The following is a 19,183-nucleotide window of genomic DNA, read 5'->3' on the forward strand; positions in this document are numbered from 1 at the left end:
TTAATTTTTATTGTATTGTAAACAGCAGCACATCAACACCATTGGCATAAAATAGCCTGTGAAGTCAACTGTTTGTAACGGACTGTGAATGATAGGAAATTTTTTTTCAAAAGTACTAAAATGCAATATCTTACCAAGAAAGAAACACTATAGAATATTGTAAAATTGGATGGTGGTGTTTATTAGATTCTCTCTCTTTTTTCAGTGGGCTTTGGTGGATATTTACATTTTCTAAAGACCTAAATGCAACAGCTACTGACTTTCAGGATACAGGAGCACAAAGTACTCCCTTTGTCTTTTTCAGTGTGTTTTTCCCCCTTAGAACAAAACCCGCTAAATATATCTTTGCTATTTCACCAGTAGCACACTGAGATCTGGATTCTTTTCCCAACATTGATTAGATGATCACTGCATGGGTTATGATTTGGATTTTAAATCCAAGCACAGAACTGCCTCCTCACAACACAAACTAGATTCCCAGAGCAATAAACAAACTAAAGTGTTGGACTGTCAATACAATACTGACACTTCAATATGAGTATCTTCAGGTCTAGGAGTATAGAAACAAATGAAGAGTCATAGTCAACATAAAAGCATGAAACTTTAAAGAATTTTTCCACAAAATAAAAGTTCAGTGATAAGCTATAGTTTAGAATCATACCCAATGATTACTTTTCTGAGAAATTAGCAGTTATGAGTGTATATTTTTCCAGTGTGCTGGATAAAATATGTACATAGCTGACTGATTTAACACAAGGTTAAATCATTCAGTGACTCGAAGAATATTCTGAAAAAAAAAAGTACTAGAAGAAATAAATTTTAAAACTCACGGTCAAGCAATGTTTTTCTTAGCTCACCCTTTTGTTATTACAGTTTACACAGTATTTTCAGTCTTTTTGTCAAAAAACTACCTCTCTATCTCAAGTTCAATGGCAACTCACAAAAAAATGAGGAAAAATAAATCTGAATTTATGCGCTTTGATACAAGCAGTCAGAATGAAATTGTGATCTAAATATAATTTTCTGGTATTTAATTTTCTTTTCATTAAATGGAAAACAAAATCTCTAAGTTAAGCAAGATATGCAGAGTTAGGGCTGAAATTTTTCTCAGAAATGTCTATAAAATGTAACCTATTTTATAACCATTTCATTAGAGAAGGCTATACTTTCAGGATGCATAAAATTAATAACAAAGGATCTTTGCTATGTTCAAATTTCAGGAATTCTGTGACATAAATTTTCAAATAAGATTAGAAGTTTTCCCATAGGCAGGAGATAAAGTTAGTTTGGAAAGAGCAAACAGAAATATCAAAATGTCCCACTAAAGCAAGGCGTACATTTTTAAGCAACATGATTGTTCTCTTCACACCTTCAAATAAACAAACACACACAAAAACTGGATTTAATGAGCTATACTCTTTTAGTTACAGTAATTATGTTCTAATGGCTTAAGTTTTTGTTTATTTCTCATATATTTTGCAATTTATCTATGTCTACTATTTACATTAATCTGAAAAAGTTCAAGTATGGATATACCTTTATATATATAGGTGTGTGTTTATGCTATAACTGTTGCTATTAGAAACTATAACAAGCAGACAGAAAAATCTTCAGTTAGTCATCTTTTCAAAAACAAGGGGGCCTTGTGGAGAATGGAACAGGCTTTGGAACCAGTTAGATCTGGGTTCAAATTCTAACTATGAGCTATTTGACTTTGGACAAATTATTTAATCTCTTTAAACTTATTTCCTTGTTGCAAAATGGCTTTAATGACACATCTCATAGTGTTCACTGATGGAATGGCTAAAAAAGCATGTATTGCATCAAGCAGTTTCTTGAACACAGTAGGCTTCTAATAAAAGTATGAGTTTATAAGGGGATGGTTCCAGTTCTTGGAACCACAGTATTAAGCTAAGAAAATTTCCACTGAAAGCCAATAATAATAATAAATCATACATGCAAAACATCTAATACAACATCATGTTCAAGAACATATGTTTTCTTCTCTCTTATTGATTTGGTGAGTTCACAAGTACTCAACTTTAAAAGATATTAATAACTTTTGCAGTAATAATCAGGGAGAACTGAGGACTGGATAGGTGATTTGAGATTTTAACTAAGGAAATAAATCTGGTTATTACAGATTTATTTGTAAATAAATTGGAGACTAACCTGAAATTAAAACTTTGGGATTTGGCAAAAATTCTAAAGTGATCCACCTAACTGGGAGACTTAGAATTTTAGTTCTGGAATTCCCCTTTGATGCCATTTTTTCCAATACCCTTATTTCTATGGATGAGGCAACTGAGACCCAGTGAAGCTACACATACATTTCAGGGTGAAAAAGCTTTCTAACAGTGGATCCCACCCCAACCCACCCTCATCCTTAGGTTCCCCAAGCTTCTTTTAAGATGCTAAGGGTTTTCTTTCTCCAGTCTGAGAGGATCCTTTTACTCAAAGATTTGTGCTCCAACAAAGTTTTAGAACTTCTTATCCAACATCAAAGCCTAAAATTCTCTGAGGAGGACTGTGGTTTGGGGGTGGTAAGAAATCAGTCCCAAAAATATAGGCCTACAAGAAGAATATTATTATTTAGAATCATTGTGTTTAGAATATATTTAGAATCATTCTGTTTCTGTATAAAGACAGATTTAAACTTAAAAACTGAGCATTTCAATCTGGAGAACATTTTGAAATGCCAAGTTTCTCACTGGACCTATTTTATATCTCAAGGAATAGTAGGAGGAGAGAGATTCACTCATTTGCAATCTTTCTTCTAGGTAAATTATCAGGTATTCAGAAAGGCTTTTTAGGTAAATATATGATAAAGAATGTTTAACCATATCCTTAGAATTTCTTTGATGTTGACCCTTTTGTTAAATAAATGTACCTCTCATCAAGACAGAGCTTTTCAAGAAGAATCTCTAAGTTATGCTTAGTCTAGTACTTTTTATTTCTTTAAAAAGTGTACAAATATATTTGAAATTCATAAGTTATCCAAACTGTGAGTTATTTCCCCCTGGCTAAGTAGATAATAATATAAATCATTCACTTAATATTTGCAGCTCAACCACCAATATTTCTGCTGTTTTAAGTTTACAGATCTTTCCTCTTTATTCTGCTAAATAACTATTGAATGTAACATTTTATCCCCATTCCCACAGCTATAATCACTTCAAGTGTTTTCTCCTAAAATATTTTAACAGCCTCTAAATTGGTTGCCCTTCCAGGGTCTTTCATTTTCCATGCTGTTGTCAAATCTAATAACAGCACTCTATCAACTAAATGCCATCAATGTCTCCCTATGACCTATATGATAAATTCCAAATTACTTAACATACAAGGCCTGTCACAATCTGGCCCCAATTTGCCCTTGTTCATCTAGTGTCACTATCTTCCTCTTACACAACTTCCAGTTTACAAATTGTGTAAACCCCATACTGTTTCAAGACTCTATTACATTTTTGCACATGCTGTTCCCTCTGTGTGATGAATCCTTCCTTCATTTCCCCATATGGAGAGCTTGTCCTACATCTTTCAGATTTTTCAAAGATCCCATCACTTCACCAAACACTTCCCTAATCCAACCTGCATTTTGGCAATACTGTACATATACTGCTAACACCAATCTAATTTATGTTTTTACCTTCATATCAGTCTCTTCCCCCCACTAAACTATAGGTGCTTTGAAGGCAGGGACTTATTCAGCTTTGTAACTCCAGGGCCTCACATAATGCATGGCACAGAAAGAGACAACAGTAAATGTTTGTTGAATGAATGAAGGAATGAATGGGAAGATCTAAAAAAAAAGAAATCAGAGAAATTTAAAAAATGAACAATGAAACTGTGATTTAACTGTCTCTCTCAGTTATCCAGTAGTATGCATACTATTCTACAGTATTATTATATCATATTATTATATAATTATTGGAGTAAAAACCAGTAGAATAATATACACAGGCATTAGGGAAAGATTCATGTAACTAAGATTGCACCTAAATGTTCCCAAGATAGCAAACTGACTAATTCTCTTTTTTTAAAATTTTACGATGTAGTGCTTGGACTTGTTAAGAAGGTGGGTTGGGGTAGAAGAGGTAGCAGAGAAAGACGGATGTAAATTCTCAAGCAATTTTCCAGTTACATGGTCCTCAGAGGTAATCTGATCTATCGCTTAGGCACAGAACTCAGATCTTTTAGAAATTCTTAGGCTGGGCAAGTAATAAAATAATGCTTCATTTATGGAAATGCTGTATGGTTTAAACCACAACATGTTTGGGGATAAAACCTTCTAAACTGTAAAGTGATACTCATGGTTTAGTTTTTTCTCCATTATTAAACTTTGACTTATTAAAAGAAAAACGTAATTCTGAAATTTTCATACACTCTTTATACTCTCAGATTACTTTGTCATGACTGGCATATCCCATTCTTTTGATGAGCTCTGGCTCTAGTTTTAATAAAAAGAATAAATGAGAACAATAATACTAGTCTGGTTAAGAGAGAAGAGAGGTCAGTGGCCAAACTAATACAAAAGTTACTAATGTTATAATAGTCTCATTTTCCACCTCCAAATATGCAACTAGAAAACCACAGCTTTTTTTATGTCTTTATGGGGACAATGCAAGGAGTAAAAAAATCCTATTCCTCTTTACAGACATTGCAAATGAATGACTCTTTTTTCATTGGTTGTGAAATTGGCGTAAGTCAGGCTGTGTACAGTTAGTAGCTCATTAGTAACTACCAGGTAATTACTGGCTTGCATTCAGATATTGACAGATGCCTAATAAGACACTTAGTGAATTTTTCATTAGTCTTTCTGAAAAAGCCTTCAGGAGAAAATATTTCTGAAGGCAGGAACTCTTTTACTTTCCTTTTCTCCCCCCTTGAGCCTCAAAGTATTTTCAAAAATCAGATTTTTAAATGTTAATAACATCATACCTGAATATCTTTCAGCCAAATATTTTACTCTTCAGTAAATTTAGTTTCACTTCTCCTTGCTATCTATGTCCATCTACCCAAAGTCATCACCAGTACTGTGATTGAAAGACACTTAATTTACATGCATTCAATTTTGTATTAAGTTTTCAAAGTATTAGTCATCCACATATCTGACATAATTTTAAAATAATGGGGAGGGGATGGAATCAATAGTTTCTAATAGACATTTTTAACTAGTTTTTGTTATTCAAACAAAAGGCTCAAACAAAAATAGGCAAATATTTGATACTAGAATATATTTTAAATATTTACCTATCTAACCAAAAATTGTTTAAATTTTATTGTACAGTGAAATTTTAGCACAAAGTAATACATTCACAACAACTTAGCACGCTAAAAATACATGCTCAAAATGGTTATGTGGGGAAAATACTGATTGCTACAATAAAACTCAATTATATCATCTACAAAAGTTGCAGAACATTTTATTATTGATTCTTCAAAGGAGATATAACTGCTGAATGCTAAGTGTAATTTTGATTTGACAACATTGCTTTTGCTGTAATTAAAACCCTAAAGTGATCTTTAAATAACTCTTCATTCCAATTGCATCCTGATGAGTTTCTTTATAATTGGAATGCCAACACCTAAATAAGCGACTCATCCGACACTTGTCATACTTCAATGTTCCCACCCTTAAAAAAGCACCTCTAAAAGCTTTCTGTTGGCAGTTTTAGTTAGACAAATTGATTTAAACAACAACTGAGAGAAACTTGGGCAGAGTTAAGGAGTGATGTGACTTCAGTGATGTATACCTCCTTTATTATTTATTTTTTAAATTTATTTTTATTAAGGTATACTTGATTTACAATATTATGTTAGTTTCAGGTGTACAATACAGTGATTCAATAGTTTAATAGATTATACTCCATTTAAAATTGTTATAAAATTTTGACTATATTCCCTGTGCTGTAAAAATATATCCTTGTAGCTGTTTTATTTTATACACAGGAGTTTGTAACTCTTAATCCCCTAATTCCACTTGCCCCTTCCCACTGTTAGTTTTTAATTTTTTAAAATTCAGTGGCTTCATTCTTCTCTACACTGGCATACATTTAAAGGGCTTCACCTGACAGGATTAAATTATCAATAATTCTCTCTTCCTTGTCATTTCACCTCTTTCCTTTTTCCAGGGGTTTTGATCTAAGCTTACTGCCAGAGAAGAAAGCAATCTCTTAAGCTAAGCCATACAAATGTATGGCTTTACTTGGGATCTCTCAGTGAAACCTGTACTTTATTTGGGATCTCTCAGTGAAACTTTACAGTCTCTCAGTACTTTACAAGATATTTGAAGATGAAAACACCTAATAACAAAGGTGACATTAAGTCACTACAGATTAATAAAAATTTGTTCCTCTTCTTCATTCTGGGAAAAACCTAATCTTTAAAAAGCTACCTGCATCTAAAATATTTTGAGTGTTCATGAATTGTTTGTGGTTTCTGTTATATTCATGTCATCTTCACCTGGATCCCATTCTTTTTTATTATGTCCTTCTCCTTTGCTCTTGTTAATTCCCTCATCCTCAGCTATTTTTTCCTCTAAGACTTTTTGCCCATCCCTAATTCTAGCATTACCTCCCCCATATCAAATTGCTTCCTTCATTTGTTTTATATTTAGAGTCTTATAATCTACTTAGAGTTATAAAAAATAGAAAAATAAAGTACCTATAGAATTTATATTCAAATAATTTCCTAAACGTTACTCTAATTTGAAAGCTGTTTTTCATGTTACTTTTTGTTGATGCTGTTGATTACATAACATCATGTATGTAGTCTAACTGATAACTTTTAAATATTACTTCACTGTCTTTAAAGAATTATACTTTTACTTAGTATTTAAAAAAAGAAACCTATCAGATTGCAATAATAACCTTATCTTTATAAGCAAGTATTCTGTTTCAGTTCAATTAGGATATATGTATATATTAACTTATAAAAATATCATTCATTTACTATAAAAACTATTTAGAAAAGTACAATTAGAGAAAACATTGACAATGTCAAAGTGATTTTATGTATGACTATAGAAGGTCTGAATAAATATATCTAATTCTTATTTACCAATATTGTCACAAAGGAATATAATAATGTAATCTTAAATTAAGAAATGTATTTGATGAAAGTATATAAAATAAATAAATATATTATATATATATATATATTTTTTTTTTTTTTTTTCTAAATGAGTATTTTATGCACTGGTGAAATACTGAATCATTTGTGTTATGGGACCAACCTTTGTGTCTGTGAGATCCATCCATGTTGCTAAATTCAATATGATTTTCATCAGCCCAGTAGAGTCTATGGTTGACATAATCTATTGTTAGTGCCATAGGTCTAGAAATCTTGGTTTCTATGACAACACTCTGATTGGTTCCATCCATTCCAACACGTCCAATGTGAGGATACTCACAGCAGTCAATCCAATATAAATACCTAGAAAAGAAAATCAATAGCCACGTTGTTTACAGACACTCAGGGAGTAAAACATCTTACAGTATTTCTCTTATTTGCTTAGCTATTCCCAAATTAATTCTTGTATCTCTCTAATTGCAGCTTGTAAGAAGCATACTTCAATGCAAACTTTTCTTATGCTTTTTTTTAAAACATGTAGTACACTTTGAAATATCCATATAATTTTAAACGTATGTTTCCTTTAGTATACAACTCATATGTATATAACATTTCTGCAAGTGTTAACAAATAATAGATGCCCAAAACTAAAGAGGTAAACCTTCAAAATGCATCTATAATGTTAGAGGAATAAAACTATCTAAATATTTTTTTGCTTTTGTGTTTTACCTATGAAAAATTAAAAATGAATTACGGAGAAGTACATTATATTTTCTTGAATGTTCATTGTTCAGTGTGGTAGCCACTAGCCAATTGTGACTCTTTAAATTTAAGTTAATTAAAATCATATAAAATTAAGTAAATTCCAAAAGTGAAAAATAATTTCCTCCATTAAATCTGCAGTACTATTAACAAAGTACTGCAGATTCTTAGAGGTCAATAGTAATGTTTTTGAGGTCATTAAGTAAATTATGAATTTCAAATGGTCTGAGCTCCATGTAATAGCAAATATCTTTTGTTTGTATTCTGAACATTTTATTTGGCTAATCTTATCATCATCTTGAACCAAGATACCACAAAAAAGAGGAAGAGCATATTTCATGGAGTCCAACATCTGTTACATCACTCCCAATAAGTTCACTGAGAGTTTGAGGTCTGAAATCCTCACCCTGACACTCAAATTCTTCATTATTAGAAACAGACTTTTCCAATTTACTTCCCACTATTGAAATGTATGAACTGAGGTCTAGTTGGAGTATTTATAGTCCTACATTTTCACTTTTTTGCTTTTATCATATCATTTGCCTTGCTCCTGCCTCTTCAATACAGATATTATGATTCAGACGTTATTCAGTGTCCCCTCTGTTCTCCACGAATTCTTCTCTGATTTGTGTCAGTTCATGTTTTTCAAGGTAGGTTACAAGATTGTATATATTTGAGAAATGGTTTGTTAAGCAAAGTAAGCATCATCTTGTTAATTATAGGATTCTTCAGAGCTTTTAATATGCTATATGATATAATGACTCTCTAAGAGGGAGCTAAAATATCCTTTTTTTATCACATAGTTTTGGGTAACTACATTTATTTTCCTAGAGCAGTTCATAGGAAACACACTTTAGGAAACTGTGCTTTAGCACCTTCCGGTCTACAGAATTTCTTTATCACATGTATAACTGAACAACACATATATCATGCACATAGGAACCCACAAAGCAGTAATGATGTAGGTTCTCAGGCTTCAGATTCAGAGAACCTAACTCAATAAATCAGTTGGTGAAACATCTCTGATAAACCCCAAAGCCGTGCTTAAGTGGATTGAGAAACATATCTTGAAACAATGATTCACTGAGGCTATATAATATGTGTCAGACATTGCTTAGTACTGGGAACACAGAGGTAAACAGATACGATTTTTGCCATCAAAGATCTCTCAGTGAATACAGTAGAGGTGAATGTAAAACAAATGAAAAAATTAAAGCATGTTATGATAAAACTACTTTACCATGGAGGCACAAAAGAAGGAATGACAATTTTACCCAGATGGAAAAAAGCATGAAAAATCTTATCTTCATTAACTACCTTATAAATTTCTTGATAACAATGATCTTTTATCTCTTTCAGAATTTAGAATAAAGTATAACTTAAAGATTTTAATGCTGCAACAGGTCTTGAAGATCATGTAGTTTCAGGCCTTCATTTCACTGACAAACTGAGACCATAAAATATTATGAGCTTTGTCCTAGTCTGTTATGATAGTGATGAAGCTGGAACAAGGGCTCAGGTCTCTAGATTTATAGACTAGCTTTTTTTAAATGTATTTTTTTATATTTACGATAAAACTCATATTCCATTAATAATGTTGTCTAGCTTTTTTTTTTTTTTTCTAAGCAACACTATGCGGAGTCTTAAAAGCAAAAAAGGCCTAAAAACAGGTTACTTGGGTTCATATTCCAGGTCCACGCATGTGAACTTGGCACTTTAGTTAGCCTTCCCTGAGCCTGGATTTACTCATATGTTCAAAAGTGATAATAATAGTTTCTACTCACAGAGTCCTGTAAGGATTAAAAGAGAGAACACAGGGAACAAACTTGGAACATTTATGAACATGTAGTTAAGTATTCAGCAAATATTAACTATTATTATTTTACTTGCACTAGCTACACAATATATGCATTCATATTGGTTTAGTGATAACTGTCTAATAAATTACTGCATCTGGATTGTATGCATGTTATTACCTGATTTGCCTATTTAAGTACCCATCAATTAGAAGAATATTATAAAAATGTTTTACTGTATTGAAGGAAAGCATAGTTTAACTGTACTCAGTATAAATGAGCCTTCATAAGCACAGAAATTACTGTGCATCTCTCCTTATGGGTAGCTAACTTGTGATGACTAAATTTCATTTCCTTTTCCATAATTAAGCCTCATTACTATACATTTAAGTTTCTCAAAAAGCCCATACTAGACATTCTGGTCATTTTAACATCTAAAATGCAACCTGCCAAATGTTATCCAAGTAAAAAATTTGTTGTAAATAATTAAAGCTGAAAAATGAAAAGTTCAGTGAAAATGTCAAAAGGAGAGTCTTAAATTTCACCCATATAATATGTAATATTTACCTAAGATCACATACGAAAAATCTCAGCTCCAAATAATAGCTATTCTGTAAGTTATAACCAAGAGTAAACATATAAAAGAATGTCTTCTTGTAACCATAACAACAGGCTTTTGTGATTCCTGAGGATGTCTTTTATAGTTGAATCTGATACACTTTATTTCTTTAAAACAAATTAAAATAGAAGTCTGCTATCAGTTTTCACTTTTTTTTCCCCTGAATTCAGGGAGCATATTTAGAGAAATTTCTTCCAGTTGGAATTATTTCTGATTTTGAACTATAAAATTAATTTTTAATGTTCATTCCCTGTGTGTTTTTGCTTAAATATGGGATTATAGGCTTAAAAATTGGTAGGAAAAAGGTGAGGATTTTTAATGTGACTGGTTAGCTTAATGAAATATTTCTGTTTTTCCCCACAGCAATAAAAAACGGAGTTTTCTTTCCTTATACGATTTTCATTCCCATACAACAAAGGTTCCCTTTGTTATGACTCTTCTCTTTGAAACATGCAGGTTGTTTACATACCAATAAGTTGGTTTCTGCATAGATGCAGGTGCAATGCCCCTGCAAACTACAATCCTATGGTTTGTGTATATCCAGTAGCCTATTTATTATTACCTTCAACAGTAAATTTAACAGTTTCTATGTTAGGCACAAGCAGTAATTAAGCCATGGCTTTTCTGTTAAAGGAATTCGCTTTCTAGATGGAGAGAGAAACATGTACACCAATAATAGTCATGTAATGTTACATGTTCAATATGTGGTGGCTACTGAGATGCAATTGGGGAACTTTCACAGAGGAAGTGATTTTTTTTGCTGTTGTTGAAAAAATAAGAAGTTATTCTAACTGGAGGAAAAGCACAGGGGCATTGTAGAAAGTAAGAATAGCATCAGCCAAGATATAGAAGCACAAAATGTGTCTTTTCCAAATGTATTTGCACTTCCAATATCCATATTAACAATAGTGGATAGAGATTCTGAGTATATAAAGTGTCCTTCGACATACTCTCATTAAACGTATTTCAAAGTCAAAATAGAACCCAGTATTATTTTCTTGTGATATTGCTAATAGAGTATTAGAAAAGGAAAATAAATAAAAATATGTTTTAAAAATAAGGCATGCATATAGCTGATTCACTTTGTTATACAGCAGAAACTAACACAACACTGTAAAGCAATTATACTCCAATAAAGATGTTGAAAAAAAATGCATGCTTATAATGATTAGGCAGTTTTATTTCCAAAAAAACTCATATTATCTGTAGTAACTTAAAATTTTATAAAAAGGCAAATTGTTAAAATGGAAAAAAAAGTATTTTTTTTCTTATGCCCTGTTTGGATGGCTCTTGGAAAACCTGCTCACAACCCAAGATAACTTTGTTACTGGAAACTCTAATGTGATACATGTAATAGGGAAAAGAGCTGACCAAAATTTGGAAACTGGATTAAATCCCCAGTTTAATATTGTATTACGGTACCTAAATGATCCTGAGAAAGTCACTTAGCCACTTTGAGGCTGAATGTTCATACTTGTACTAAAAGTATAATAATAAAAATACTCATATCTTTTTTAGAGACTCTGAGTAAACAGTACAAGCATCTAAAGTGATAAAGCACAGAGATAGTTTTCTAATTCATAAAATGCTATAGAAGTGATATTGATCATCATTTTCATTATTATTATTATATGGGACCCCCAATCCCAGTGGGTCCTTCCCCTTTCTTATATCTGCCCCTTTTCCTCTGTTCCTCATATTCTGAGGAAATCATTTTTCTATTTACCTGTTTGCCAAAGCCATAAGCCTCATAAGGTTTGTTTTGTTGTTGTTGTGTTGTATTACATTCTGATTTATCCCTAGCTCTTTTTTACTCTATAAAGTGAACTGGTATCAAAGTTCTGCAATTTTATATACTTAATTTACTCCCTTCGTATGACTTATTTTCAGTTCCTTGGATATGCCTTGCTTTCCTATGTGTCTTTGCTTTCCCATAAAGCTTCTTCTTTTTGCCTGAAATGACTTCTGCTCTGAAATGTACCACATAACCCGGCTGGCTAATTCTTACTTCACCAGTCTTGTCCTGGAAGATTTCACTGACCCCATTTGAGATAGAAACATTTTCTGTTTTCTCCACTTCATGAGTTATTGTATTATATGATAATTTTTGCTTATCTACCTACTCACTGGACTGTGAAATACTTGGAGACAAGGGTTGTGACTTTTATTTTTATATTATACCTAGAACAGTGCCAGATATACACTAGATGCTAGAGAAATATGAGTTGAATAAATGAATGAGCAGATGAATTTATTTTCTGTTAAACAGTCATATCATACATTTACTTTAATGTCTATCATATGCTCAGCACAGTTTTAACATTATATTTTCTATTCTACTTTAAAATGCATCTATATCTATGTCTCTTCTGTATAACTTTTATAAACCTTAAATGTAACATTTAGGCACAAGCAGTAATTAAGGCACAAGCAGTAATTAAATGTAACATTTTTATAAACCTTAAATGTAAATTATATTAATGACCTAAAACTTATGATTAAATAAATTTTAATTTATTTACATTGATTTAGTACATTGATTCCCAATCAATAACAGAATGATTGGGATCATTGGATTTCAGCTGAACTTAAATGTAATAGCCAGGAAAATGATCTGTCCACTTGTATCTTCTTTACCATTCTTACTATCCAGCATATCTAAATTGGTACTGTGACAACTGGCATACTACCATTATAAGAAAGGACCCCCAAGCTACCTTCTAAATGTTTACTCGCTTTACTGCATTAGATACTCCAATGATCTTTATCTTCCCTTAAATAATCCTTACCCTATTCCTCACTAAACATCGCGACAGAAATCACCTTCTCAAGGAAAGAGGGGTCAGTAGTATTGGCATATTCAAAACATATGCAAATCACAAAGGCAATCTGACATAGAAAGGTTCAATTGCATTTTTATTAATCTTACAATTTGAGCTGCTATTTTTGAAGCAAGATTGTACAATATTTCAGACAGCTATGGCATTTTCACCCTTAAGCTCATCTCATAAAAGCTAAAATCCAAGTCGCCCTATTGTCTCACTCTGGGGAACTAGGAAAACAGTATGAACAAAAAAGGTGTCATTAAATTTTTTCTGTTGGAATCTGTTTATCTGCTATGTGGCTTTAATTGTTTCATAAAAAGATCTAATTTTTATGTTTCTTGGGTTATAATCTGCCATTCCATATCATAACAAAATAATATTTAAAAACGAAATCAAAGGAGTCTTCCATAATATCTACAATAATTTAGTACTTCATTGTTTAAGTTGACACTTTTGGTGGATGGGTTTATGTTGATGATAACTTAAGACTGCTGTCAGTTTATGGGATAATAACCATAACCTGGGAGAAATAAAACTTAAAGCTAGATCCAGCTGTGTTCACTATGCTAGCATACAGTTTTTGTTTTATAACTAGGAAATTCCATAATACTGTTATTATTAACAGATAATGTTTCTCTCATTTGGAAAATGAAGCATCTTGAAAATTATTGGATGAGAAGCTAAGATAGCCATACTGATTTTGAAGAAAAGGACAATGGACACACTAAAATAAATATCTTCTGATAAAATACCAAAGGACTCAAACATTCATATTCTTATGAATGAATAATGACGATAGCCAAATTTAGTATATCTGGCCATTATTTCTTGAAACATCTATAGAAACAGACGCTCTTGTAACTCTGTTTCAGTTAAAATAGAATTGACACTCTTCTGTTACTATGGTAAAGAAAATATTTTAAAAGGTAACAAAATAGTTACATAATTATATTGCAAAAATTTAAAACTTGCACCATTACCTTGGAAACAGAGTAGTATTTACAGTACAAGTCTTCTACTATTAGGTACTGCTTTTACCCAAATTAATATTTAAAATCAAGCTCCATGCATACTATGATATGATCACTTTGCCAATTATAAACATGAGACCAAAAATCAGAGATACAATATATTAACAAGAAGCAAAATCTAATTATTGCATATGGCATGATAAAACTGATCTGGTAAAACACTTTATAGGAAATTAATTTAGACAGCAGAAAATTTAGAGCACTAGAGTTAGCATAATACTTGTTACTGTAAATGTTTCCTATTTTTAAAAAGCAAATTTAACAAACATGTTCAATAGGTTGAACTTCTACAGAGATCACTTTGGAGTACATAATCACTCAAATTGTAGTGTAAAAAAAAAAAAGAAAGACATGCCTTCTCTACCTACCAAAACAACGTAATTGAAAGTGAATGATAATGGTCATAATATAGAACTTTAGCAAACAGGTTTTGACACCTAAATGTGTGTTCATCCCTCATCTGAGATATCCAGCCAGATGCCCTTGATCCTTATGATGACTTGTTCTTCTTTCTCACAGAGAAATGCAAATGAAACCCAACTCTAATATGAATCTTTCCTGATATTCCCCCTATGCTTTTCCCTCTGAATGCATAGATAATGCACCCTGTTATTTATTATTCATGGATGCTATTTAAGTCTCCTGCTCTAAAGTGGTTCAGGAATTACATCATCTCTATTCATGACTACTACAAATACTACAAAACAGGATCCAAGAGTTTATGCTTTGCCTGTCTTTCCTCCAAGATTTAAACACATTAGAATTTGGATAAATCTGTATGTTTTATTCATTTCAACAATACATTTATTGATTAGTTATAAAAAGAGTTATGTTTAAAAACTTAAAAAAATACTTGCTCTAAAATCCCATCACTTTAATTTTTTTCTTAAAAAAATTTGTGATAGTCACATTTCTTTTTTTTTTTTAAGTTTTTTTGATGTGGACAATTTTTAAAGTATTTATTGAATTTGTTACAATACTGCTTCTGTTTCATATTTTGGTTTTTTGGTCACGAGGCATGTGGGATCTCAGCTCCCCAACCAGGGATCAAACCTGCACCCCCTGCATTGGAAGGTGAAGTCTTAACCACTGGACCACTAGGGAAATCCCTGTTATAGTCACATTTCTCTTTTTGATTTCTCAATAAAACTTTCTACACATTTACACTTTTCATGGGTTCCCACGTTAAAATCTATAGACAAGGATTTACCATATTGGACATAATCCACAGTCTTAATCTTTAATTTAAGATTTTCAATGTTTGTTACAAACCCAGCACGAGGATCTAAAGACAGGTCCCTGGGAAACTTCAGTCTTTTGCTAACCAGTATAGTAGGGTATAAGCCATTGAGTTTGGATACTTCAATGATCCTTTTTTCTGTGTCAGACCAATAGAGGTTTTTTCCAATCCAATCGACAGCAAGTGCACTGGGGACAGCTGTGTTATGCACTACCTAACAAAATAAGAATTTAAAAAGTTAACAGTGTAAATGCCTATAATAAGAACTAAGCAATTGCTTCTTGATTTTTTTCAGAGATACAGAATTGTATTTAAACATTTGAAATGGGATTTAGATAAGCACAAAACATAGAACAATTTACCTAATAAAATTACTTACTTGTTTATGAGGAATTACCCAATATGTAATCAGACCCCTAGAAATTCCATAAAGGTTTAAGAAAGAAACACCAAAATAAAAGGCTCTTGGATGGTTACACAGTTGTTTATCACATTTTCATTAGAGTTTCCTTCTCCTCTCAAAATTTTGGGCAAAAATTCTATCACAGGCAGAGACACACAAGCACAAAAATTTATTGATGTTATTTATTAATAACAGGTTCTTGGGGAGATACCAATAGCATTCACCACTCCCCCAACTGTTCTTGCCCTATTTAAATTATCTACTACAAAGAGAGGAAAAAATACAAGCAAGAACATACATTAAGTATTTCACCCAACCAAAGGGAAGTAAAAATATACTCATTCAACTGCTGTGCTCAATTGTAACCTATGTCAATATCAAATATAATAAGGATATAGGCTTTGTATGCACAAATATACTGCATATAAAATAACCAATAGCAGTTATTCTGAACTCCCTGTACCCAACCTACTGATTGTTTTGGCATTTTATATATATATACATTACAAGGTTTCATTAATGTTTTCAAAACTGATTGCTTCCACCAAAGCTTTCTATACAATATTATAGATGGCTACAAAAAAAGTTAAAGTAATTGAGTTCTATCTACTTGAATTTGAACTTCTTTATAATACATTTTACTACATATATACAGTGCAAATAATTTTATTTTAAAACTCAAGTTAGCATAGAAATGGTGCCAAGTAGTTCATATCTATAAGGTGACACGTGTTTAATTACGATGCTGCCTACTCAGAACATTCATGATTTTACACAAATGCATTCAACTAATTCCATCTATAGCAAGTTAATTTTAATAGTGCTATAAGTTCAATCTACAGTCTAATAATTATTTTTTTCAACTACAAATTCTCAGGGTCAACATTTTCTTTTATATAAATCAACACAATCGAATCTCAGGCACTAATCATTCAAGCCTTAAGCATCCATCACATTTTCTAGGGTTGTGAATAAGGTTTCAAATTTTATTTATTCAATTTGATTTTTACCTTATTGCAAGTAATAGTGTCATAATGAAACATAAGGATAAAAACCTCCAATTTCATATTTAAAGTATATATTAACCTACAGTGTACAAACGTGAAATTCAAACCAACCTAATACATTCTATGAGTTGCATCATTACCATCAAATAACATTTTCTATTCAATTCAATCACACAAAAAAAATATTGAATAATCCCATCATTGTAATATGTAATTACCTTAATATCACTTCCATTTAAACACATTCTGTTTATGCGACTGCCATTGGGTCGACTAGAATCAATCCAATAGATAAATTCTTCTCTGTAATCAAAGTCTATACCAATAACATTGTTTAATCCCTAAAAATAAAAAAGAGTATGTTGGAATAATAGTTAATAGAAATTGTTTTAAAATGATTAAGGAATTCATAAGAATCAGTATTTCCCTTTGAATCTAAGTAGTTACAGTTTTACAATAAATAGCATTTGTGAGAATACCAATTCTTTATAAAAGCATTATATATTTACATTTTTTCTACACCATACACTTAAGATGTTACATAATTTATTGTATTTGAAAATATTTTCCAAGTAGGAAAAATTTTGGAATGTTTATAGCTAATGGTTTAAGTAAATAGCCAGTAATGTGGAAAAAAATGCTTTTAGAGAGATAAAGGAAAAGAGTCTCACTTTAAGTTAATATTAAATACAAATTTGATGCCATTATGAGTATACATCTAAATGGGAAAGGTAGACGACCCCCAATAATTTAAGATGAGCTCTTGATAGATATGTGATGAAAGTCAGAAAAGAAGGTTTAAAAATTTTACTTTCCCTAAAAGCCTTTATTTCAACAACATAGCAACATTCTCTTTTTTTCTCATGCTTCAAGTAGCCCATTAGGCAATACAGTGCCATATTAGAATTTAAAAGTTAAAACCTTAGGTGAGTATTTGACCAAAGAGGAACTAGGTAGTCAACATCTTTTTATTCCACATGGTAGAAATGTGAGGAAATTCCTCCCTTCAGACTCACAATTAATGCATTTTTTAGCAGGTAACAAAATTGAACATGAATTCAGCTGATGGGTTTCTGGATACTACAGTTCTTTGGTTTGGCAGTTCCACTGTTTCAGTGATTTGATTTGAGGATTGTACATCACGATCTGAGAATTTTCCTAGCTGTTGAGTTTTCCAAATGATTGCTTAGGGATTGGTTTAATTCTGACCTATTGTTACTGCTCATAGATTTACTACCCCAATGGACTAACAAAACTTGGATCAAGATTTCAATTGTGTTAACTTGCTTTAAGAGTTGAATATTTTATTAATATATAAACTCGTGCTAAAAAATAATTGACATCATAGACACTTGGCAAAGCCCCAGAGATCTTTGTCATATCTCTGTATCTGATGTAAGCTTTTTACATCAATATTCACCCTAAAGTTGTCGTTGTCTCAAATTGTTTTAGGGGTCGCTTAAGCGTACTTATAGTCCTATAAGTAAGGATTAGCATCTTCATGGAGATAGTTTTGTTTGTTTGTTTGTTTTGTGGTTTGCTTCGGTTTGGTTTGGGGAGGGATGGTTGTTCCCAATTCTGAGTTCTGTTTCCACATCTATACTCAGAATTCAAAATTTTATAATAACACTGAATCAGAGATATATAATTTTTTTTTATAAAACTCAGGCCAAAGCTAAATTAGTGCTGTCCAGATTTTATTTCTTTCCAATGATCTCCAAGACTAAGGACGACCTATGTATCACTATTTGCAACAACTCAGAGAAGGTTCTTGCAAATACTGATTTTTTCGTCTCTTAGCCAGGCTAAATTCTAGCAGTGATGGTGTTAAAATCATAGGTTCAAATCTTATGCTTTTATTTGGCTTAAAAGGAGCAATCTCCTTTTCTTCAGCTCTAGATTATAAAGTTAACCTGCAATCACTTAACCCCACTATGCCCAGATGAATAAATGCAAGTATAAGTCTTACTGACAGCATCACTAATCAAGAATAATGATTATAAATGCTAAAAGAAATGCAACTAATATTCAGTCTCAGATTCAAAAGATTCATTAATTATTCATTCACACCCTAATAACTGGAGAACTACTTAACTAAATACATGTAAGCATTCATATCTAAGAAGTCATCTATGCACAATCAAGGTTCTAAAATATAAACAGAATGGATTCCAAGTTCTGTAGAGGGTTTAATAAATGCATTTCAATGGTAGTCTACAGGGCTTCCCTGGTGGCGCAGTGGTTGAGAGTCCGCCTGCTGATGCAGGGGACACGGGTTCATGCCCCGGTCCGGGAAGATCCCACATGCTGCGGAGCGGCTAGGCCTGTGAGCCACGGCTGCTGAGCCTGCGCATCCGGAGCTTGTGCTCCGCTATGGGAGAGGCCACAACAGTGAGAGGCCTGCGTACCGCAAAAAAAAAAAAAAAAAA

General features: G+C 32.0%; 1 protein-coding gene across 1 annotated transcript in view; it reads right to left on the reverse strand.

The window, feature by feature from the left end:
• Positions 1 to 19,183, reverse strand: part of LRP1B (LDL receptor related protein 1B) — a gene marked incomplete at its 3' end in the record, with an annotated part of 1,833,965 nt that overhangs the window by 225,433 nt on the left and 1,589,349 nt on the right. Inside the window, exons 58-60 of the mRNA XM_082841888.1 lie at positions 16,973 to 17,095; positions 15,377 to 15,558; positions 7,235 to 7,434 (exon numbers count right to left, since the gene is read on the reverse strand). Coding sequence (XP_082698014.1) covers positions 7,235 to 7,434; positions 15,377 to 15,558; positions 16,973 to 17,095 — 505 coding nt within the window. The remainder of the gene's footprint in view (positions 1 to 7,234; positions 7,435 to 15,376; positions 15,559 to 16,972; positions 17,096 to 19,183) is intronic.

Source organism: Leucopleurus acutus, assembly GCF_964270905.1.
Source record: "Leucopleurus acutus genome assembly, chromosome: 6".
NCBI lineage: Eukaryota > Metazoa > Chordata > Mammalia > Artiodactyla > Delphinidae > Leucopleurus > Leucopleurus acutus.